The sequence below is a fragment of the Hippopotamus amphibius genome, chromosome 3 (assembly GCF_030028045.1).
Source record: "Hippopotamus amphibius kiboko isolate mHipAmp2 chromosome 3, mHipAmp2.hap2, whole genome shotgun sequence".
Taxonomy (NCBI): domain Eukaryota; kingdom Metazoa; phylum Chordata; class Mammalia; order Artiodactyla; family Hippopotamidae; genus Hippopotamus; species Hippopotamus amphibius.
In genome coordinates this window covers 153,381,483-153,405,775 of record NC_080188.1, presented here as the reverse complement: position 1 = coordinate 153,405,775, position 24,293 = coordinate 153,381,483, and the positions used below count along the sequence as shown (strand labels likewise).

The 24,293-nt window shown below is 52.8% G+C and overlaps 1 protein-coding gene across 9 annotated transcripts in view; it reads left to right on the top strand.

The window, feature by feature from the left end:
* PLEKHA6 (pleckstrin homology domain containing A6) overlaps window positions 1-24,293 on the top strand; it is a 152,173-nt gene that overhangs the window by 92,385 nt on the left and 35,495 nt on the right. For 8 of the 9 annotated variants that reach the window (XR_009052725.1, XM_057728178.1, XM_057728176.1 and 5 more), the window contains 10 exons: window positions 979-1,059; window positions 1,743-1,857; window positions 7,233-7,337; window positions 8,007-8,079; window positions 10,938-11,038; window positions 14,623-14,825; window positions 16,500-16,982; window positions 18,136-18,652; window positions 19,119-19,205; window positions 24,137-24,217. Coding sequence is in view for 8 of the 9 variants with exons in the window: in XM_057728178.1 (XP_057584161.1) it covers window positions 979-1,059; window positions 1,743-1,857; window positions 7,233-7,337; window positions 8,007-8,079; window positions 10,938-11,038; window positions 14,623-14,825; window positions 16,500-16,982; window positions 18,136-18,652; window positions 19,119-19,205; window positions 24,137-24,217 (1,846 nt within the window). In the remaining variant the exon portion in view is untranslated. The remainder of the gene's footprint in view (window positions 1-978; window positions 1,060-1,742; window positions 1,858-7,232; window positions 7,338-8,006; window positions 8,080-10,937; window positions 11,039-14,622; window positions 14,826-16,499; window positions 16,983-18,135; window positions 18,653-19,118; window positions 19,206-24,136; window positions 24,218-24,293) is intronic. The other variant, XM_057728175.1, reaches the window with a different exon arrangement.

Genomic DNA, 24,293 nt, shown 5'->3' with positions numbered 1-24,293 from the left:
GGCTAGGTGACGAGGACCTTAAAATTCTTCCAGTCCCCCACTGGCTGCACGCTTGAATCTCCTACAACTTTCTTGCCAGGGGGTCCTCTGCTTGCAGAATCCATCTCAAATGGCTGCCATTTATGGCTTAGACACTCTGCACCAGCCCCTCCCTAAGCTCTATCTGCTGCCCTTCCTCCCTTATCTCCCTGCAGAGCCGCCAGGAAACTAGCCTGACAGTCAGTCAGCCAGAAGAGCCACAGCAGGACCTCCCAAAGGAGCCTCCACGATACTGCTCCCATCTGCCCCTGCACAGATCCCGCCCGTGGTCCATGTTCCCCCCTGCTTCCTGGCAGGCTGTCCTCACAGCACCCACTCCCTAGCCACAGCATCTCTTAATTAGATCTGACGGTTGAGCCAGCACTCACCTCAACGCCGGACAGCTCCGGAGGTTTCGGCCACGTCAGGTAGCCCCTAGATGGGGAGGCCCTGGACTTGGAGTGTGAGTGGGGCCCCACCCAAGCCCAAGAATAGAATTCCTGGATCTCTCATTTCATTTGAAGAAAGATAGAACAGAAGAGGGAGGAGTCCAAGGTCACAAGAGAATTCTTTTAGCAAATAACGAGTGAGCAGTTTTTATGTGGAGCCCTGGCAGGTGTTGTCCCTGGTGGGAACCAGCCAAACACCAAGTTTTGACTATTGGAGCCTCTCCCTGCCCCCCACATACACGTCCAGGATGGCCACTGAAAGGGTTAAGTGGGGCTTCTTTCCAGCCTGGGGATCTCTAGTGAGCAGTTAACACTGTCGGAAAGGCCAAAGGACGTCCCCTCCCCTCCCCTCCCCAAACGACCTTCTACGGCCCAGCCCTCCAGCGGACAGAGCAGCAAGCTCCTGTGTGGCCACCGTCCTTGTCACTGCCCAGGGCCCGTTCACCCTTTAGCCTGTGTCTCTGCCTTCTTCGTCTTGACCGCAGCTTCTCGCTCTCTTTTGTCTCCGCAGCCATAATGAAAGACGGAACACGTTTCTACACCCGCTGACTGGCCAAGTCCCGGAGGAAAACAAAAAGTTTGACTTGAAAATGTACGTTTACCCCCTACTAGCTGTTCGGTTTTTCCCTCCTTAACCACCACCATCCCGCTGCCTCTGTGCAGCCGGGAAGGGGAAGGGAGTGGGGCTCAGAGGGGAGAGCAGGAGGGCTTGGGGTCGCTCACCTCAGTTCTGAGGACCTGAAGCTTCTGATACCCCCATCCACTTTTTTTGGAATCTCGCAGGTCCCAGGTTGGTGCCTCCCAAGGGCTGAACTAAAGGAGTGAGACAGGTCTGAGGCTGGCATATCAAGCACCCGGGGCCTCTAAGGAGCGTGGTGAGGGAATCTGCTAGGACCAGGAGAGCCAAATGCCAGTTCCTCTCACTGTGGGCCTTGGCTCAGTAAATGAAAGGAAAACAAAGATAACTAAATGACTCTCATAGTCCACTGAGCCATTGTGTCTTTTAAATTAGAAGGAAATGGAGTTCCGGAGTCCTAGGGTCTAGGTTTTTAAGATAAATTTGCAGGAAAGAAACAGGAGAATGTCCAGGGTTGTTGGCATATAATCTGGGAAAAGCAGTGGGAGCAGCTGAGATGACCCCTTGGGAGCACTGAGGGGACTTAATTTGTGCTAAATGTTGAAACAGTGAATGGCAGGGTTGGGAAAAGAGATGGGTGGCACCCATCGTTTCTTGGTTCTCACTAGTCTCTTCTTTTCTGGTCAACTTGAAATCAGATCAGCCTTGGACATGTCCAATAAAGCAGGTGGGAAACGTCCAACTACCACCAACAGCGACCTTTCCAACCACAACATGGTGTCCGAGGTCCCTCCAGAGCGGCCCAGTGTCCGGGTAAGTCCAGTCCCCCACGCAAGCTGTTGGGCAGGAATCCTAGGAAACATGTTAGGCTGCCTACTTGTTTCTGCAGGTTCCAGAGAGCAGGTGATGCGATGCAGGGAGTGGAGATGGGGGAGGGAAGAGGGCTCAACCAGACCTGTATAGAAGACCAACATCTAGACCAGGGATTCTCAGAGCCAGCACTGTTAGCATTGGGGGCTGGCTAGTTCTTTGTGGTGTGGGGCCATCCTTTCACTGTAGGATGTTGAGCAGCATCCCTGGCCTCTACCCACTAGATGCCAGTAGCACCCATCCTGTGACAACCAAAAAATGTCTCCAGACATTGTCAGATGTCCCCTGTGGGACAAAATTGCCCCACCCTCACTGAGAACCACCGATCTAGGGGGACGGCAAAAGAAGAATAATTCATGAAGGACATGGCATTTGGGTGCTCAGGAAGGGAGGAGGAGGGAAAAGAGCATCAGGAGGAAGTAGTCAGAGAAGAATGATGCGAAGAGGTCCAGTAAGATAAGGGCTAAAAGTATCCATGTGGTTTAGCAATATCGAGGTAGTTGGAGACACTGTCATAAGCAGTTCCAGTGGTGTGAGGAGGGCAGAAGACAAAGACAAGCTGGAGAGGGTTTGAGAGGAGATGGGAGAGCAGATACAGGACACCGAAGAGTAGAAACTGCTCTTCTAAGAAGCTAGACAGTAAAAGGTAGTGTAGTCCTACAATGGAAGACTCTCCAAAAATTAAAAATGGACTGGAGCTAGATGTATAACAAGGATAAATCTTGAAAACATAAGGTTGAGTAAAAAGCAAGTTGTAGGATATGAAAAATATGGTGTTATTTATGTAAAATGTACAAACATGAGGAGTAATTCAGCATTTTTAGAGATAAGCTTGCAGGAGAAGCATATAACCATGGACAGACAGGCTAATCTGTGGTCAGCGGTTTGCCTCTGGCGGGGAACAAAATGTAATGATATCGGGGAGGGGCTCAAAGGGAGTTTCAGCTGTATTTGTCATGTTTTATTAGGGAAGGAAAACAACATGTAGTGGTGATTTAGTCCTTACCTTTCTGAAATGTTTGAAATATTTCCAAAAAATTTTCTAAAGAAACTTGACTGTGAAGGGAAGGGAGGGGTGGAGGGTGGCAGCTAGGAGATATGCAAGATGGAGGGAGGTTTTCTTTGTTCATTTTGTTTTGTTTCAAGATGTTAAGGGCAGGAAGGAAATGACCAGGTAGTTTCAGGAGAAAGGGCATCACCAATGAGTCATGTTTCTGTAGAGATAGGAGCCATGTACAAAGGTGCTGTTAGCCTCTATAGGGGAGGGACCCTCTTCCTGAAGCTGCATGAAAAAGGTACGGGAAGCGTGGGGTGGGGTTGGGAAGTTAAAGACATTCCCACCTGGAAAATAGTTTGGAGGTTCCTTCAAAAACTAAAATTAGAACTACCATATGATCCAGTAATCCCACTACTGGGCATATACCCAAAGAAAACCATAATCCGAAAAGAAACATGTACCATCATGTTTATTGCAGCACTATTTACAACAGCCAGGACATGGAAGCAACCTAAATGCCCATCAACAAATGAATGGATAAGGAAGATGTGGCATATATATACAATGGAATATTACTCAGCTATAAAAAGGAATGAGATGGAGCTATATGTCATGAGGTGGATAGACCTAGAGTCTGTCATACAGAGTGAAGTAAGTCAGAAAGAGAAAGACAAATATTGTATGCTAACTCACATATACGGAATCTAAAAATGGTACTGATGAACTCAGTGATAAGACAAGAATAAGGACGTAGATGCAGAGAATGGACTGGGGAACTCGATGTTTGGGGGGGTGGGGGGTGAAGGGGAAACAGACGAAGTGAGAGAGTAGCACAGACATATATATACTACCAACTGTAAAATAGATAGCCAGTGGGAAGTTTCTGTGTAACAAAGGGAGTTCAACTCGAGGATGGATGATGCCTTAGAGGACTGGGACGGGGAGGGTGGGGGGGAGTCGAGGGAGGGAGGGAATATGGGGATATGTGTATAAATACAGCTGATTGAACTTGGTGTACCTCAAAAATAAATAAATTAATTAATTAATTAAAAAAAAAAAAAGACATTCCCACCTAATGTTTTCAACTTTTGCAGGGAAGTAGGAGGTAGGGTTTTCTGCTGAGAAGAATGGGGTGGGTAGAAAAGCATTGGGGCGGGGGGGTTGTAGTTTCAGAATAAGCCCAAGGATCAGTGGTCAACAAGGAACATTTGGAATATTGTCCAATAATATTGAAGGGTCATCTGAGGTCATAGACTGAATCTGTGTGGCGCTGATCCACAGGTGTGTGTGGTTTTCCTCCAGCAATGCTATGGCGTGGTAGACAATTGCATTGACCTAAGGTTGAGGGTTGCTGGGAAGCTGTGGCAGAAAGATAAGGAGGCTAAGGTATTACTGAGGGTTGGCAGGGAAATGGCTGAAGTGGCAGGGAACAGCTTTTAGGCTGCAGAACGCAGGCGACACCGTGACAGATGACGGACTGAGAGAAAAGGGAAAGATTTAAGGATTTACATATTCTGAGTGTGATGGATGACTTCTTCAGATGGCTAATCTCCGCCAGTGTATGCGGGTTTTTACAAGTAAAGTACAGAAAATAATTTTACTTCCTGGTTTGGGAGGTACTTTATGATAAACGCCAGTTTTTTCTTTCCTTCCTTCCACAAGTAGACGTGGGGAGAGAGGTGAGCGGAGGCCTAAGGGGATGGGAGAGAACCACTTGGAGTGTGGCATGACCGGGGGGGTGCCTGCCTGGTAGAGTGGCGGGTCTTCTGGACCGGTCCTGTGTGTCGTGCTGAGGATTGGAATCCTCTTCTAAGTGAAGAGAGGTAGTGAGATGTGTTAAGCAAGAGAGTGATGTCATTAATAACCTGTTTTCGGAAGATAAGCCCGGTTCATTGCGGAGAGTAGATGGCGAGAAGAGATGACAACCGGTGAGGCAGCAACAGTGGGGCATTTGAGAGGAAAGGACAGGCTTGAAATCTGTGAAGAAGACAGACTCTTCAGCCCCACGTAAAGGACTGTGTGGAGGCGTGGAGGGAGGAGGGGATGGTGTGAGCTGGTTCCGAGTTCTGGTTTGGGCCCCTGGGTGGATTGTGGCCCAGTGGCCGCGATGAGAAATACAGAAGAGAGGATGAGTTTGGTTTCGTGCTTATTTAACCCTGGCGGGACAACTCGTGAGTAAATGGATGGGGACTTAGGTATAGATTAGGGAGTTGTCAGCATATTGCTGGTAGCTGAGGCAGTGGTGTGGATGAGATTACCCAGGCACGACGTGAGATGAGAATAAACAACTAAGTTTGAGGTCTGTCAACACTTAGAGTGGAGGTGGAGACTGAGAAGGACTGGCCACCGATGGAGGTATTGAAAAGCAAGGAATAGCATCCCAGAAACCAAAAGAAGAGTTTCAGGAAGGGCAGAAAGGTTCACATTGTCAGTGCTTTAGACTATCAGGGACTGAGCCGTCTGAGTCCAATGACATCGCAGGGACCATTTCAGAAAAGAGGCAGAGGAGGTTTAGGAGTAAAGGGAGGAGAGAAAGTCAGGACTCTTCCCAGCAGCCTGTCTCTAAGGAGAGGGAGGGAAGGGAGGGAAGATGTTATCTGATGGTGGACAGTGGGTGGAGGGTGGAGGGGGCAGTCAGGTGTGTGCGAGTGTGTGAGGGACAGTGCGAGAGAGGAGGGAGAAAGAGGTTGAGAGAGACAGAGGCAGCCAGACAGACAGTGGGAGACAGAGAGATTGAGAGAGAGAAACAGAGCCAGACAGAGAGACAAACAGAGAGATGCTTTAAGATGAAGAGACCTGAGCATGTTTGCTTAGGAAAAGCAACCAGTGGAGGAGGAAAAAAGGAAGACAGATTTGAGAGATTATTGATGAAGCATGTCTCAGAGGAGACAGCAGGCTGGACCCAGTAGCCTTGGAAAGGAGGAAAAGGCCTCTTCTATTGACACTGAAGGAAAGAGACAAGGAGAGGGGTGAGGGCAGTAATCTTCTGGGTAAAAGGGTGTGAAATTGAGGAAGTGCGTGTCTGACAACCTCAGTTTTCTGCGTGAGGAAGGATCCAAGCCACTGTGGGGAAGGCAGAGGCGGACAGGTCGCCGGGCTCTGGAGAGCGGTGAGGGGGTGCAGCGGAGCCCCGGGGTCCATGGGGCCACGGTGGCCTCACCTGCACTGTGGTGTGATTCTTCTCCAGCAGCACCGTAATCTGGCTGTGAGTGCAGGGAGGGTGGATAATTTGATTAACCTGGGATTTAGAGTTTCAGAGAAGATCAAGCAGAAAGGCACTGGATGAGGTGCTGGAGAGTGCGGTTGATCTATTCAGCCAGGGCGCCTAGGCTTTGTAGGGAAACCACTAACACCAGGAGGTCGCTGATGGATCCAGGAAAAAAGGGAAGGATTGAGGAGCTGGGGATCACAGTGGAATAGAAAAGCTGGTATCGTTGAGTGATGGAGTGAGACAGCCCAGAGTATGGGATGCTGTGATCAGAAGCTGGGGATATGAGAACTGACGATGCTGGTGATGAAGGGGCTTGGGAGCTGGCCAGGTCTAAGGTGTCGCCATGGGGTGAGTTGCTGGGGTGGAAGTGGAGGATTTGGGACTTGAGGACATCAAGGTAGTTTAAAGTTAGGCCATTGGGTGGGTCATCGTCCCTCTCACTGTGGAGCAATGAAATTGTCCACAGGGATGGTAAGACTTAGAATGAAGAGGATGACTGATATCAAAATCCTTAGACTCTGAAAGATGATCTAGAAGCTGATAGTGGTGAGCAGGGCTAAACAGTGAAAAATCAGTGGTACTTAAAGAAAGAGAGATTGTTGCTGAAATGCGGGGAAGAATGGCAGTATCCCTGTGGCAATAAGGAGCTAGGAGAACACCCGTGCATCCTCCCTGCTCTGTGGTGTGTTGAACATTCAAGAATGAATAGGACTCTGAGCAGAAGATGATGTAGGGAATTTCCTTGCAGTTGAATGGGTCCAATAAAGCATTATGAAAGAGGTAAGGAGTAAGGCCAGCAGAAGATGAATAGGCCAGGAGTGAAATGAAAAAATCTTATTTTCTCCTTAAGAAAAACCAAAAAACACATTGCTGTGAGACAAGTAGGACTATTATTTTGAGCCCCATTTTAGAGAGAAGAAAAAGAGCCAAAGAATTCAAAGGCTGTGCCCTTGAGTTAGTAACAGATCCAAGCTTCTCCCCTGGGCCTCCTAACGTGAGGGCCCCCGGGGGGAGCCCTGGAGATGGACAGCTCCCACCAGGGGTAGCTCCCCTTGCGGGCGGAGCAGGAAGGAGAGGGAGAGTTAAGCTGGCTGCTCTCTGCCTCCCTAGGCCACCCGGACATCCCGCAAGGCCATCGCTTTCGGCAAGCGCTCACACTCCATGAAGCGGAACCCCAGTGCTCCTGTCGCCAAGGCAGGCTGGCTCTTCAAGCAGGTGAGACCTTCTCTGCCATCCTGCCCACCGCAAGCCCACTTTCCCCTCATCGCACTGTAATTCCTCTGTAGTTGTAACAGCCCATGTATATTTTGCTGTGTCCTTCCAGGTCCTATTTTGGTATATCTCTGCGAAATCTCCTAATTTTATAAAGACTCAGAGAGGTTGAGTATCTTCCCAAAATCACCCAGAGAAGTTAGTGTCATGCTTGGGAATCCAGCCAGGTACCCTGATGAGCAGATGCAATGACTTTGAAATGCGCTAAGTCACCAGCCCTACCAGCGCGACGCAGTGGCTCAGTCAGCAGGGTCCTCTGGCTGTGAAGGGAGGGGCTGTCTCCTGTAAGTCTAGGGGCCAGGCTCCTTGTTGGCCTTGCCATGGTCCCTGCCCGCTCATTCTGCTCACTCATTCTGGCTCATCGCTGTACCGCTTGTCTTCCCTGGGGGCAACACGGAGGCCCAGAATGGCGGAAGTAGAAGGTCACAGGCAGTAAGGTGACATCAGTCTGCCTCTGAGGGCTCTCGGGGGTTGCTGCCACTCCTTCGTGGCAGAGCGGCAAGCAGAGGCAGGATGTCCTTACAGCGAGTGCAACGCTCTTCCCACTGCCCGCACCCACCTCCCCAGGCCCAGCTCACAGACCCTCCTGTCTGTTCCCCACGTGTTCTGCAGGCCAGCTCTGGGGTTAAGCAGTGGAATAAGCGCTGGTTCGTCCTGGTGGATCGCTGCCTTTTCTACTATAAAGGTGAGCTGGCCCCTGACACGGGCAGGGGCTGCGGGAAGTCAGGGCCCCCCTCTTTCTTATTTTGCCCTGTCATGGGGCTCGGTTTCGGATGGATGTTGGTGGGGGTGCAGATGGCCCCCGCTGTGGTCTCCAGCACCGGTGCACGTGACAGTGGGATAAAGACAAAGCTCACTTGCTCACACATCCACTCGCGTGTTTCACAGTCAACAGTATTTCCCGAGTGCCTACTAGATTTCAGGCAGAGCTCTAGGCCCTGATGGGTGGTGCGGTGGTTGAACAAAACAGATGACAGAGGGTGAAATCTGGCAGAGGGCGTGGGGGGGAGAGGAAAGGGAGAAGGAGGAGGAGGGACCCTGGTCACCACTAGCTGGTCATCTACTGCTTGGACCTTGTATGTTGAGCGTCCTCCTGTCCCACTGTCCCTCCTGTCCGAACTGTGCAGGCAGGAATTTTTGGTCAGTTTTGTTCACTGCTGTGTCCACAGCATCGAAAACAACATATGACACATAGTAGGTGCTCAATCAGTGTGGAATAAACGATTATTCCCCAGCTTCTGTCCTCTTTGCCCACCCTAACTCTCACTCCCTTCCCTTCCCGCCTAAAAGGAGGGCAAAGCCCTTACAACTTTGGTGAGGCAGCCTCTAGGAAGTTATTTTAATTTTAATTTCAATTTTTTAATAAATTTATTTATTTAGGCTGCATTGGGTCTTTGTTGCTGTCTGCAGGCTTTCTCTAGTTGTGGTGCGCAGGCTTCTTCATGTGGTGGCTTCTCTTGTTGCAGAGCACAGGCTCTAGGTGCACAGGCTTCAGTAGTTATGGCACTCAGGCTCAGTAGCTGTGGTTGGTGGGCTCTAGAGCACAGACTCAGTAGTCGTGGTGCACGGCCTTAGTTGCTTCATGGCATGTGGGATCTTCCCAGACCAGGGCTCAAACCCATGTCCCCTACGTTGGTAGAAGGATTCTTAACCACTGCGCCACCAAGGAAGTCCTAGGAAGTTATTTTTAAAATATGTACAGAAACAATATATCAAGGAGGGCGGGGAGGGAACTAGTGAGGGTTGATGACAGTGACGGTCCTGTCACACTGATGCCATGCGAGACGGCCTGGGCACCCAGGAGAGAGAGGGTAAAGTGATCCAGCAGCAGGAGTGGCTGTTTCCTTTTCCTGTGTTCCCTGGGAATGGCAGAGCTCTGATTTCTCTGGGTCTCCTGGGAGCAATTCAGTGAATCATTAACTTTGGCAAACAAAGGTTGTACCCAGTGACCTCTCTCCCGACCCCCCCTCCCCTTAGACCACTGCTGTCCCTGTGCCCTGAGGCACCTGAATCTCAAGGAGAGAGATCAGGAAGGGATGCACAGGCAGGGTCTAGTCACAGAGGAAACCCCAAGACTGAAGGAGAAGAATCCGCTCAGGCTGGACCCTGGCACGTGGGCCGCACTGGAGCCAGAGTGTGACAGGAGCTGGAGGAAAGCCAGGGTCTCTGCACAGGAGACACTCTGCGCCTAGTGTGAAGGGAGAACCTTAGAAAGCTCTGAACTCAAAGGGCATGGAGATTGGGGGGGGTCACTACGCCCTGAGAGATGCTCTCAGGAGACACCCTAAACACTGGCCTGGACTCGGCCAGGCAGGGGGCCCACCTCCTCCTGGGGTGACGGCCTCTGCCTTCCTGAGGAAGCTCTGGATTCCCAGCCCTCCTGTTCCTTTAGCTTAGCCCTTCTCCTGGGTACCATGCTGAGGTCTGCATAGGAAGCTGGACCTTGGGCCAAGTATCTTGTGCAAGTGATGAGTAAGGGGAGAAGGGGAGCTAGTGGAGTCTGTAACCCCTACAAGATTTCTTCTGAACCCTTGCTGAGGATTTGACAGGGTCTCCAGCCCCAGGAATAAAGAGCTATCCCAGGGAAGTGGGGAGGATTTTGCCACGGCCTCACCGTTAGCCCCTACCTCCTGGTTCCCACAGAGCACCCCCGCCCTTCCGGGCTCCTGCTGACAGCTGGGGGCCCGACTGGCTAATCTGCCAGGCTCCTTTGGAGATCTGGGATGAATTATGCAGCAGCTTGATTGTCAGCCTGCTCCCGGGGACCAGAGGGCCAGGAGGCCACGCAGGGGTGTGTCTTCTGTGCAGACGTGGGGACTGTAAAGGGGAGGCGTCTAGTCAGAAGACAAAGCAAGCTGCCGGGTGCCTGGGAGAACCTTAGAGACAGTTACCCAGAGAGGCCAGAGCTGAGGGTGCGAGTGTCCGCTCTACCACTCCCCGTCCCATTATGCCCTGTTCCGTGCGTCGCTGTTGGAATTGCCTTGTTTGGCGCAGCACTGTGGATGAGGGCGGTTAAGAGTGCTAGCTTGAAAGTCAGCTTCTGAGGTTAAAGACCCATCTGCCAGCTGCTACTTAAGTAACCTTGGACAAATTACTTAACCTCCTAGGTCTCAACCTCCTTCCCTATAAAATGGAGATCATAAAAGTATCCATTCATAGGATTGTTGGGCAGGTGAAATCCACAAGGCTTTAACTTAGAACGGTGTCTGACTTGCAGCAAGCCCTCCACCGCATTGGCTCTTATGTACTTGTTTGTCTGTGCGCTAGAATGTGAGCTCCCCGAGGCTGGTTACTACTACCCTCACGTTCACCTCTACAGTCCCCGAGTCTAGAACAGCGTCTGCAGCGCTGCCACGCTCCCCAGCTCCAGGGAGTGTGCCTCTTGTTGTGCAGAGCACGCCCGATGTGGTCGTGTGGTGGCCCCAAGTGCTTGACAGATCGTAGTTGAGCAACAAGTATTTGTTGGTATTTATTGTAACAAGGCTGATACATCTGCCCCCGCTGCACACATCTATCTCACTTGTGGCTCTGTGTCCTCGACAGATGAGAAGGAGGAGAGCATCCTGGGCAGCATCCCCCTCCTGAGCTTCCGGGTGGCTGCAGTGCAGCCCTCAGACAACATCAGCCGAAAACACACCTTTAAGGTCAGTGGGCCTTCCTCTCCCAGGTCAGGTGGGGAGGGAGGCTGACTCTTCCAGAGCATACACGAATGGAGCAGGATCAAGAGCTACCTCCTGTAGGAATCCCAAGTGGTGGTCCTAGGGGGAGCAGACAGGGGTCCCTGGACTCAGTGCAGGCTGTGGTAAGGTTCCCTTGAGGTTGTGCTGGGACCCCTTCCTCTCCCCAGGGTGGGCCTGTAGAGATGAGTGTCAGTGGTACCACAGTCTTTCCTGGGGGAGAATTAGGTATGTGCTGAGCCCGCGGACCCTCTGCCCAGTGGCCTGGCACCTAGGAAATCCCTCACAGCAGAGGCAGGAGCTGTGGGCGGGTGGGTTTCTAAGATCTGTTCTGGAAAGTCTTCCTCTCCACCTTGGGTCCAGGGAACTAGACCCCTAGTCAAACGTACTCAATTAAAGGGTCTCAGATGTAAGTTGTTCACGACTATTCAGGGCACAGCACACTCCCACCAGCCCATGTAAGGGCCCTCAGTTTGTCATTTGTCCTCACTTTCCCTTTTTACCTTTGCCCTTCAACCCTGCTGCCTGCACCCTGTCCGCCCCCCAGCCCTTGTCATGGGCCAGCACCCTGGTATATGTGCAGCCTTGTAAAATGGGTTTTGTAGGCCTGTGTTTTTTCGATTCCATAAACAACATGCTCTAATAAAAAAAAAAATCTTTGGAGAAAATTAGGAATTGAGTTTCACTGTAATTGAAAGCTACAGACCTCACGGAGACACAGTTTGAGGGAATAAGGGCCCAGGGAGGTAGGCCTCACCTGCCTGCTCAGCGTCACTCCTCGGAAGCCCCGGGGGATCCACCCATCAAAGGAGAACCTGCAGCTGTCTCATCCTAGGCCAGTGTTTTTCCACATTTAAAAATTCATGGCCCATTAAAAACAATAAAAATTCCATGCCCTTTTTGTATTTTATGATGCAAAGACCTTGGGTTCTTTCATTTTCCAAATAGAAAATTATGATATCGACCATGCATTTTCTTAGTACAAAGCCCTCTCTCCCCCAGTTGAGAATTGCTGTCCAAGACCCTGAAAACCCACAGGTTACTCGAGGGCAGTGCCCGAGTTCCTGGGACCCCAGAGATTCTGCCCTTTCTGTCCTTCAGCTCTGGTCACCTGGTCATTGAGAGGTGGACAGGGACACAGGTACTGCTCTGGCGCACAGGGAGGGACGTCTTAGGCACATAATTAGTGTCTAGCCTCCAAGGGTCCTGTCTGCAGAATGAACAATCAATAAAACTCTGGCTCCAGGGAGCTAGATTTTAGCTGGGGAAATAGGAACAGGCTGTTTAACCAACAACAAACAGTCCTGCTATACACAGACACGCACACACACACCCACGCAGTCAGACAGGCTGTCTCACCCTCCCCTCCAGACCTGTGTGCACACACATACACACTCCAGCTTGGAGCTCTGCCAGCAGCCACGTCAGAACAACGTCCCAAGTGACTGACACACCCCCTCCATAAACCCCAGATCTCCGCGCCCATCAGCCCCTCTCCTCCTTCCCCTTCCCCTGAGGAGTGCACTGCCTCTTTAAAACCAGACTCTGAGGGCTGTGCTCAGTGGCCCACAAAAGGTCCCGACTGTGGCCGTTCAGTGGCCTTTCCCCAGGGAAGGGGGGGGAGATGAGGCAGATGGGAGGCTTGTGCTGCTGTGGCCACCGAGCGAAACCCTTGGACGGCCAGTGATGAGCCAGCCCTGTTCCCACCCCGCCCGCTGCTGAATGCCTTGCCCTGTGCCTGCACGGCCCTGTGGGGGCTCTGTGGGCTCGCCCACAGGGGCACCGCCCTCAGTTCTCTGGTCCCCTTTCACGCTTCCAGGCTGGTGCCCGCTCCTGGCTCCCCAACCATTGCCCGGTCTTTTCTCAGGCCCTCTGCCTTCCGCTGTCACACGCTGTTGTTCCCATGCCTTTGCTCTCTCCTTGTTTCCCCATGGGCATGTTTTGTCCTCCAGCTTGAGCGTGAGCTCTTCAAGTGCAAAGAGCATGTCTTTGCTTTCCCTGTGACTAGTGCCCAGAGCAGAGCTCTGAACACGCAGGATGCTCATTGGATGCTTAGCAAATTAATTATTTGCTGCCACTCCTACCAGCCCAGGACACACCCACTTGTCCCATCTGTGTGTCTCTCTCCTCCACAATAACCCTGTGTTCCCCACCCCATAGGGCTTGCCTGGGCCCCTGCTCGCCATACCCCTGCGCAGTTTCAACCCCCCGATGGCCTCCTTACGATTTCACTGGGTTTTCGTCAGCACCTCCCTGCCTTTGCCCACCTGCTGGGCGGCCCTGCTGGAGGGTGGGGACCGCAGGATCCAGAGGGAGGAGGCCCATCTCTGCCCTTAGAGAAGTAGGATGCTCCCTCGCTGGGTAATGGCTCCTGTGGAAGGAAATTATGTGCTGGGGAAGGTGCTGAGGGAGAGTGAAGGTCCGGCTGGGAAAGTACTTGGAGGGTGTGGATTTGACACTGCTGCTTAGGAGAACCCTGGGGCTTGGTCAGAGGAGCCCTGTCTTCTCTCCTTCCAACCCCCAGATTTAGCACCCCAGGAGTCATAGGCCAAAGTGAAGTTCACATCTGATACTCTTAATCACTCTCAGATCACTCACGTTGAATGGGATGAACAAGGCTAGCTGCTTTTTCTGGGAGATTGGTCTCACCTAGGGAATGTTCTGAGATCCCAGAAAGAATCTAGCCCTGGAGTGTTTTTTTTCCTCGTGGACCCTCCCCATCAAAGAGATGCATCAGTTAAGGCCAGAGCAAAATCTCGAGCTGTTTGCAGTTGCAGGGCTGGTCGGGAACAGAGCTAGGATTAGCACTGGGCTGCCCAACCTTCTCTCCTCCACGGGCCCAGGTTCGCTGGGTGCAAGCTCTCCACCCCTGCTCCTGGGCCTAAGTGAGCCTTGCTGGGTGCTGTGGTCCCAGTGGTGATACTGAGTAGAAGGGGCTGGTCTGAAGAGCTCCCCACTCCCCTCTGCTCCTCAACACTGCCGTCACGTCGTCTCGTGTCTCTCCCTCTGGCGTTCCGTTGACCTGTCCTCTGCTTCTCCTCCTTCTGGCCGCGTGAGGACCCCTCCTCTGGACAGGAGCTCTCTTCTGGGTTACCGCCTGCCGCACCTGCTTGCGGCCGCCAACTAGGTAGCGTGCTCCGACTGTCTGTGCATGCCCCCCACCCCGCGCGCCCACGCTGTCCCTCTGCACGGAAGAGAGTGCCAGCTTCTCAGAGGCTGAGCTGGGGCTGAGACTGGCATGTGGCTGAGGTTGGGGGCATCTCTCCCAGGCATGGATTAATTCCCCTTCAGATCAAAGACAGAATTTGATGGGAGAGTGGGCGAGGTAATTGTCCCTCAGGTGGGGCAGGTAAGCTTATCTGGCTATTGGGCTGCCTAGTGGCATCCAGGGAGCAAGTCGAGGCAGATACTTGGATGCCAGCTGGAGCACTTGGGACAGCTGTGGGCCTCCTCGCCTTACCCTGAGCTCCACATGGGGCGGAGAGCTGCAGGTCGGCAGAACGACCTGCCTGACCACCTGTCCTGTGGGCGTGGGTGTCTTCTCCCCACAGGTGATTGTGTGCTGGGTGGACGAGGCTGGGGCCAGTTCCACGCACTGCCTCTCCCCACAGGCTGAGCATGCTGGGGTCCGCACCTACTTCTTTAGTGCCGAGAGCCCTGAGGAGCAGGAGGCCTGGATCCAGGCCATGGGGGAGGCTGCCCGAGTACAGATCCCCCCGGCCCAGAAGTCAGTGCCCCAAGCCTCGCGTCACAGGTGAGTGCCGGGGACGGGATGTGGGTGCGGGTGAGGGGACTGCTGTTAGAGAGAGAAGAGGAGTGACGAGGCGCCCATCTCTCTGCCATTGCTGAGCTCAGCATGTGGACTTGAACCTCTAAGAACATGTGAACCAGCACCTTGCCTCCCAGCAGGGTGCCTGGCTAAGTGATTTCAGAGCCTGTAGTCTCTTTTCCTCCTCCTCTTCTCTCTGAGCTGGTGGAGGCCAAGAGAGAAGCCAGGTTCCATCAGGGCCTGGCCAGGAGCCAAAGACCAGGGTCATTTGCTCATTTTGTTACACATACAGCCTTTGTGGGACTCAGGTTCGAATCCCAACTTGGCCACTTGCCTGCTGTGTGACCTAAGTGTAAGTTACTTGACCTCTGAACCTCAGAGACAGTAAATATAATTGTTGGGGTTGTTATGAGGACTAAATAGTGTATGTAAAATGCTTGCCATGCAGCAAGCACTCAGGATGTGACCGCTCCTGTCACTTCGTCCCGTCATCAGGAGTCTCAGCACCTGTCTCTACTTGAACTGGGCACTGAGTCTTTTTTTTAAGTGTACAATTTGATATTTTTTTTCTTATTAGTAATGTACATATGGCAATCCCAGTCTCCCAATTCATCCCACCCCAACCCCCACCCCCCTCGCTTTCCCCACTTGGTGTCCATATGTTTGTTCTCTACATCTGTGTCTCTATTTCTGCCTTGCATGGGCATTGAAACTTAAGTGTTAAGTTTTAACAGGGATCCAGCAGAAAAACGTTTTGCAGTATAGACTCCAAGTCTGTGTGCCTGTCTTGGAAATGTTTACCAAGCAGTGTCTCCACAAGGATACTTGACTGTGTTGCATTGGGAATGTGTAGGGAGAAAATTGGCATGAGATTCCATCTTTGCTTTGACCAAGGAGTGGACTTTCAGAAGTTCAGTCATTCTTTTCATAAATATTTACTGTAAATGGAAGTGTGTATGGGGTGCTAGGAAAACAAGGTAGGAAAAGTCTGATAAGCTCCTACCTCATGGAGCTTGTGCTCTGCTAGAAAGTCGGTCCTGGTAGAAGCTCGTTTGGGAGAGGGGAACTAGCCTGTTTTTATGCCTGTGAAGTTTGAGGCAAGAGCTTCAGCCCCTGGTGTGCCTGCCATGTTTGATCTCACACAGTCCTACTCACCCTCCAACAAGGAACCCAGCTTGTGGAAGTTAAGGAACGTTCTATAGGAGAGAGGGCTGACCTGTCCCCTCTGTAGCTGGGACATCAGGGATGGTTCCTATTACGTGTAGTGCATCGTGCACAGCACGTGGGGGGGGCTGGATCGGGGGCAGACGACAGAGGAGATCTTGTCTGGCTGAGGTTAGTCTCAGCCGGAGCTGGAAGGCTGGACTCAAGGCAGGTCAGCGGCAGGGAGCAGAGGGTAACCTGTAAGGAAAGGCTGGGAGGGCACGAAGAGCACATGATACACACAGGCAAGCTGGGATGATGCTTTATAATTGCGCAGGCTGGAGCAAGAAGGTCAAATGGTGGGATTTAGGGAACAGAGGTGGAATTCACGGACTCCTGTTTCCATCCTCCTTCCTCCCCATCCTCCTCCACTCCTTTTCTCCTTCCCAGTTCCCCCCGCCCCGAGCTCCATGCTGGGCTGGAGTCACTCACAGCATCTCCCTTGGCATCCCACAGCCACGAGAAGCCAGACTCAGAGAACATCCCACCCAGCAAACACCACCACCAGCCCCCCCACAACAGCCTCCCCAAGCCTGAACCAGAGGCCAAGACTAGAGGGGAGGGTGATGGCCGAGGCTGCGAGAAGGCGGAGAGGAGGCCCGAGAGGCCTGAAGTCCAAAGCGAGCCTCTGGTGAAAGCCAATGGTGTCCACGCTGGACCGGAACCAGCCTCAGCGCCGGGCAGCCCTTACCCTGAGGGCCCAAGGGTCCCAGGAGGTGGGGAGCGGCCCGCCCAGCCCAATGGCTGGCAGTATAGCTCCCCAAGCCGGCCGGGGAGCACAGCTTTCCCGCCTCAGGACTCCGAGAGTGGGGGCCAACGACGGAGCTTCCCTCCACGTGCCAACCCTGACAGAATCGCCCAGCGCAAGAGCTCCATGAGCCAGCTTCAGCAGTGGGTGAACCTGCGCCGAGGGGTGCCCCCTCCTGAAGATCTCCGGAGGTGAGGCCTGGTGGAGGGGGGATGGCGTGCTGGCTGGGGCTGGGGCAGTGGCGTGGAGGCATCCTCGGCTGGAAGCTTTCTGGAAGCCGGGAAAACCCCAGGATAACCCGCCTGCCCCAGTCCTTCCTGCCCCGTGGTTCCGTCTGCAGAGTCTGCCCCTGCCCCTGATTCTTGCTGTCTCTGCCCGCTTCCTTCAGAGGGAGGGACGGAGCACCCAGTGCCTCTCACGGGATGTTGGGTGGCCTGAAACAGGCAGGCCGTCGCAGCGAGGGGCCTTTCACGCTGTTCCAGCCAGACGTTTGTCCCTGCTTCCCACCCTGTAAAACATCCAGTGTTTCTACCAACGCGAGGCTCACTCACCCCCAAGGCAACTCACTCCGCTTTTGAATGGCTCTAATTGTTTGAAAGCCATTATTTATAAGCAGTTTTTAAAAAAGAAAAACGTTGCCACTCATTGGCCCTAGTTCTGTCCTCGAGACTAATTTGCTTCTTTGTCTAGTGACGGGCTTTCAAATGTTTGAAGACATTTATTGGACCTGATTGTGTTCGTCTGGGCGCGTGGGGCTGCCGCTCCTTGCCTGGGGGTCTGGGCAGCTCCAGGGGCTGCAAGTGACAGCCTCAGAAGGGCAGCTGGCTGTGGTGCCTGCCCTGCCCTCGGGAGAGCGCCTCACTAGGGTGGAGTCCCAGAAACTGACTGGTTGGGTCCTTGACAGGATCAAGGACCTCTTCTGCCGCCCCCCTCCAGGTGCTTGGTACCCGAGCATTCTTTCTGCTCTTAGCATCTCAGGAAAGGATCTGACAAATTGGTTCATGCTGAGATAGAGAGGGCTAATAAGGCTTCGAGTTTCTCCCCAGGGGTATTTCATTTTAAAAAGACAAAGATGGAAGCTCTGAATGGTGAAATGTCTGGCCTCAGGGAGCTGGTTGAGGGAGATGGCTTTGAGGATGGGTCTTTCCTTGCGCCTCTGAAGAGAAGCCTTAGTGCCTGGGCAGTGGGCCCCCCGGTGTGCTCTCAAGGTCAGCCTAGGGCACCATTCACCTCGTCAGGCCCCGCTCTAGGCTGGAGGACGGGGAGGAGGGGCTGGGCCACGGGCAGGTGGCTGGGGACACGCCCGTTTTGTCTGGCTTCCTTACAACGTCCTCTCTCTCTTAGTCCCTCTAGGTTCTACCCTGTGTCCCGTAGGGTCCCTGAGTATTACAGCTCCTACTCCTCCCCGTACCCTGATGATTACCAGTACTACCCGCCAGGGGTGCGGCCGGAGAGCATCTGCTCAATGCCAGCCTATGATCGGATCAGCCCGCCCTGGGCCCTGGAGGACAAGCGGCACTCCTTCCGGAACGGAGGCGGCCCTGCCTTCCAGCTGCGCGAGTGGAAGGAGCCTGCGGGCTACGGGCGCCAGGACGGCAGCGTCTGGCTCCCCAGCCCCTCCCGGCAGCCTGTCTATTACGATGAGCTGGATGCCGCCTCTGGCTCCCTGCGCCGCCTGTCCTTGCAGCCCCGTTCCCACTCTGTGCCCCGCTCGCCCAGCCAGGGCTCCTACAGCCGCGCCCGCATTTACTCCCCCGTCCGCTCACCCAGTGCCCGTTTTGAGCGGCTGCCACCTCGCAGCGAGGACATCTATGCTGACCCTGCTGCCTATGTGATGAGGCGATCCATCAGCTCCCCCAAGGTGAGCCACCCGCCTTCCCCTCCTTCCTCAGCCCCTGAGATCCCCCAGAAGTCTAAGACCATCTGCTGAGAAGAGGTAGAGATGCAAGGGCATCTGGGGACATGGGATCACTGGACTGTTGTCAGCAGGACCAGGGATGCTGTCCGGGGGAGCCACTGGCCCTGCAGTTCTGTCCATAGGAGAGCTGCCTTGGGGGATTTGCCTTGCCCCTGAGTAGGAACACTGCTCTCTGTGCCCATCCCCAGACTGTACCAGGAGTCCTAATTCTATATAAGAGGATAGAGAGGGTTCTGTCTTTTCAAATCTTGAGGACCTGGACAGATCCTTGCAAGGATATTGTATCCATTTTAGTTTGAAATCTGCTCTGGGACAGGATACAAACATCCCTAACCTTGAACTTCAGTTGGTGGGGAAGTCCATATCCCATCTGAACCCCCTCACCTCTCCAACCCCCTTTCTCTTCCAGTATGATTACCTGGGAGACAGGCGGCCAGTCCCTGCAGGACTGTTCCCCTACAACTACCCACCATCCCCCACGGTCCACGATAAGATGGTATGTCCTCTCCTCCCACTCCACTTCCCCTCAGGACCTCTCCTCCAAGGGCGGGGCCAAACTAGGGCAGCCATAGGGATGCTCTGTGCCCAGTGCCTGGCCCGTCTGGCCTTTAGCAGCCTCTGGATACCTCCTCCCTCCAGCCTGGATTCTAACCCCAATATAGAGTGTGGTGCCAGTTACCCCTTCTCCTCTGTGACATAGGGCAGAGGAGCAGGGACAAGGTCTGGAAGCATGGAATGTCCCCATCCTCTCCATCTCAGAACAACTCCTCTCCAGCAAGCAGAAGGGGCTGGCCGGGGGCTTAGTGTATGAGCTGGGAAGAAAAGTTAGGCTAGAGCTCCCAAAAGAGGCCTGATCTTCTAGTCTTCTCCCCCCTAAGCATACCTGCTTCGAGCTTGTCCTCGCCTAAAATGTCACTCTGGGGGAAAGAGACTAGAGGTCGGATTGAGGAAGAAAAGATTTTCCTGTCTCCTCCTACTTTCTTTCCCCTTTCTGCTTGTGTCTCTTACTGGAATTTGTTCTCCTGAGAATTTTCGTCTCCACCTGGAGAACTCGATGCAGATGCTCCTGGGGAGGACCACTGGAACCAACAGGCAGAATCCTTGTCTCCAAAGACCTGTTACTGACCCTTCTCTCTGAGTCTCCTATGCCAATGTCCAAGCGCTATAGCCTTGACACACAGCAGATGTGGCCATCCAGAAATGATGGATTTTTCCAGAAGACTCAAAAGAGCTGTTAGGAATTGCTGACTGGATGGCTTCAGTGGTGCTTCCCTCTCCCAGGGGAGGGCCAGGCTGACCCAGGAGCCTCAGAGCATGTTCCTCCTCTCACTGGGCTCCTCCGGCAGGCAACCTCTGTGTCTGCTCACACCCTTCCCCTTCTCCCTTCCCTAGACTCCTCAAGGCCAGAGAAGCCTGTCTTTGTTGCTGCCCAGCTAACTCTTAACTGCTTTGCTTCCTTTTTATTGTTGTTGTTTTTTTTTTTTTTTTGTCGTGTTCCTGTTTGTTTGTGTTGCCGTTGGGCCTCGGGCTCCCGGGTAGGATGAACTTTTAGACCTTCAATTGCAAAGAAACCTAGAGTATTTGGATCAGCAGGTAGGCAGAGCTGGTGCCCCTCGCCATCCCCCTGCCCTCCCATCACGTCTCCCTGCTCCTCCCCGCCTCCTCATCCGCCATCCATTTGACAACCTTTGTTGGCAAAACCAGGACACAACAAAGTGGCTTATATTTTGGTTTGCACCTTCACACGCCTCTCTGCAAAGCCCTTTAGGGCAGCTGGGAGTTTCCTGGGGAAAGCAGAATTGTAAATGACCGCATGAATAATTAATGCCACCGCCTATTTGTTCGGCCCCGATGGAACTGCCCCCAGGGGGCAGATGGGAATTTGCATTTTTGCTGGGAGAGTTGCAGAAACAGGGAGGAGCTCTGTGCTGTGGCCTAAGAGGCTCAGGATTTAGTTCAGCCTGAATCTGAGAAATGAGCCTATCCTCTTCCACAGATTGTGGTTAAATTCCATAATTTGTAAACGAAGGACCACAGACCTGCCCTCTGATGATTTTTAAAGTTATGTTAATTCGGTATATTTGTTCGTTCCTCTGCAAAGCTCTTTTGCATACACGGCACATGTTTTCCTGAGAAGCCAGTGCTGAAGGCAGAGGGAATATTATCAACCCAGTGTTATAGATGAGCATCCTGAAGAGGCAATGAGTGTCCCCATGTGATGGAAGCAGTTGACTGCCTGGGCTCTCACCTTTGGCTGCCTTGCCTTTTGAGGCTATGGAGGCTGTGATGCTGGGTTTAGACAGGCCAGGGGTCCATGTGCTGGGCATTTACATGAGCACATACTCATAATTCAGATCTGTGCTGCAAATCATGGGGGACCTGGATGTGCACCGGGTCCAGGTGGGGGCAGCCTGGGGTGGTGGAAATAATAACGGTAGTAATAATAATGATAACGGCAGCAGTTACCATAACTGGATGCTTCCTCTGTGCCCCATACTATTCTAAGCATTTTGCAGATGCTAACGCATTTAATCGTTATAACTCTGCAAGGTGGATATTATTATTATCCGCATTTTGTAGGGGATGTGATGAAACTAAAGCCCAGAGAGCTCAGATAACATGCCAAGGACACACAGCCAGTGAACAACAGAGCTTGGATATGACGCTGAGCTTTTGACTCAGTTTACAGCGGCGGAAACATCTCACATAAGAAGAAGCTGGGGTCGAACCTACCAGGAAGATTTTGTGCTCTTAACATTATAGAGAGAACCACGAACTTGATATCAGAGGACATGGTTGCAGCTGCTGGTGGTTCTAGTCACAAGCCATGTGACCGCTGTCTCACAGGGTCTCCGTGTCTCAGTGAGGTCATCCTCCTGGGGCATCTTGGGTGCTGGGAAGCATGATGTACACGTTTTAATCAGCACTGATGGCTCCCAGCCCTCAAGAACACTGCATTTTAGTCCCAGAAGGAGCACGTGGTATTGACACCGTAAGCATTCTAATCCATGAGGGGATGAGTCCCAGGATACCAACCGGAGTGGGACTGGGAAGACTGGCAGGAAGCTGTGTCTGCAGTGACATGGGGTGGTGAGGAGCAGGGCTCCCGGCAGACCTTCCTCCCTGCAGCCCATCCACACTGCTGGCTGTCCAAGCATTCAGTGCAGATGGCAGGGCCCCTTCCTGGGGGCTTCTGCCCTCACAGAGGGGATGGGGGCTTCAGAAATAACCTTTCAGAAGACCTCTTCCTAGATAAAGGGCAATATTCTAAAAAGGCAGTTTTGTATGATGAGAAGAGTCCGGAACCTAGTCAGACACTGCACTCTAGTTCCCACTGTGCCATTCACAGGGATTTTTTTTTTTAACCTTGGAAATGTCACTTGGTCTCTCTGGGTCTTTGTTTTCTCAATCATGAGATGGACATTGTAGGACCTGCCCTTTCTCCCTCACAGGGTTGTTGGGAGAGTTGAGTAAGAATGTATATGGGAGCACTTCGGCAGGCATTGGTGAAGGGTAGTGATTGCTAATGTGGTTGTTTTATTGTTCTTTTCCTTCCAAAACTCAACAATATTAACTGACCACCCTTGACCCCAGTGCTATGTATAAGGCACTGGGTTAGATGCTTTCTCACAAAATTTCTCTAACATTTTGGAGAGACGGAAGGGGGCACACAGGAGTCCTCCTAGAGGCAAGGCCCTCACGGGCTGAACCATCCTGAAAGCCACAGCATGGGTGGGGGCAGACCAGGGTGAGGATACTCCTGCTTCCTTTATTGTTTTACATCCACTGGTTGGGGAAGGAATGAGATCTGTGGGTGACGAAGGAGAGCCTGGGCCTCCCTTGTCCTCTCAAAGCCTGATATGTTGGTAGATCCGCCTTGCCCTACACACGTAACACATAAACACCACACACAGGACACAGGCATGACACACAGGCAGCAAACGTAAACATACGCACACCATATGCAATCACACATACACCGCACAGGCACACCCCATACGCAACAAACATGATCTCATTCATACACGTGCGTGTGCGCGCGTGCACACGCACGCGTGCACGCACACAGGCTCTAAGAAGATAGGGACTGACTTGAGTTCAGATCCTTACAGAAAATGTGGCTGATGTCCTGTTGACTTTTAACCATTTCACGAAGACTCAACCTCACATTAGCTGCTCTTTCGAAAGCCTTTTAAATCGCACTTTGTATCATAGAAAAAATTCCCAACTGGGCTAAAGAGGTAGAAAAATCAGATCCTAGGAGAGCCTTTTAAAATGCTGTAGAGCCTGTGAATGGGGGTGGAAGGGTGCCCTCATCCTGTCCTCAGTGCACAGAAGCAAGGCTGCTTTGGGGCTGCCGCCTAAACGGGGTAAGAGGGAAATATATGTGGGTCCCACAAAGATTTGGAAGACAAGGGCAAAAAGCGTGGGGGTCCTCTGAACTGTGACCCCTGAAGATCTGCCCTAAGGTGGCCCTGTCCCTTCCCTTGCTCCCCTCCCGTCCCCAAGAAGCCTTTGCTGCACAACTCCCCTCTGTCTTCTGCTGCCTCCTCCTGGAGCTCAGTTGAGTTAAAGGGACATAGCCAAGGACACGCCCTAATATGTTTACATTTGATGCTCTCACACTGGAACCCGTGGGGGAAACGATGGCATTGCTGGCTGATTTGGTTGGCTTGTCCTCCCTCCCTCCTTCCCTCTCACTCTCCCTCACCCTCCCTCTCTCTCTTTCTTTTTCATTTGGCAAATAGTCTTTCCCCCTCCATGTTCCTTGAAGCATAAGGATAACATGTTGGGAGAGCAGGGTTCCAGTCTCTGATGTCCCTTTAACATGGCTTGCTTGCTTTCGCCTCCTTATTTGCTCCCTAGCGCCATCCGAGATCGGCACGGATGCTACCAGCCCAGCTCTGGAAACCGTGTTTAGCAATCCTTTCTACTCTAGAGCAGAGGTGGGCAGGACTTGGGGCGAGAGACCTGCGCCTTCCCAACGTGAAGGCCCATCCAAAGAGCAGGTCACATTTCCTCTAAAGTCGTTCCATTTAGTTCAAATTTTGGGAGATCGGACTTTCCAACTGCCGGTGTGGTCTTTGACTTTTCAAACCAGTGTGAGAAACGAGAGCTGGGCCAACGGGATGAGACCACTCAGGCATCCTGGGGAGGTGTCGCTGGGCTGGGGCCTCTTCAGAGCCACGGGTGAGGGCCCAGCAGCCTCCCAGCTCCCTTCTGTGGCCTTTCCTCAAGGGCAGCTTCTGTGCAGGTCCTGAGATGGAGCTCACAAGGGGTGAATGATGGGCCAGGCCAGACAGAGGGTGCTGGAGGCCTCAGGAAGAGCTGCCCTTTGCTGTTTCCTGGAGAGCGAGCACAGGCAGGCGGGGGAGATATCTCTGTGTGGGTCTGAGTTTGAATCGTCTGTTCCTTCCTCTGCTGCAGATGAGTGAGAGCGAGACTCTCATCAGTATGGTGAACCGCATGGTGGAGAACTCCTCCCCCAGGGCCCAACTCTTCATGCAAGTAAGACCTCTGCCTGGCAGCATGGTCCCCGTCCACACCATTTTAGCTGCTTGCGCATGGTCGAGTCCACCCATCG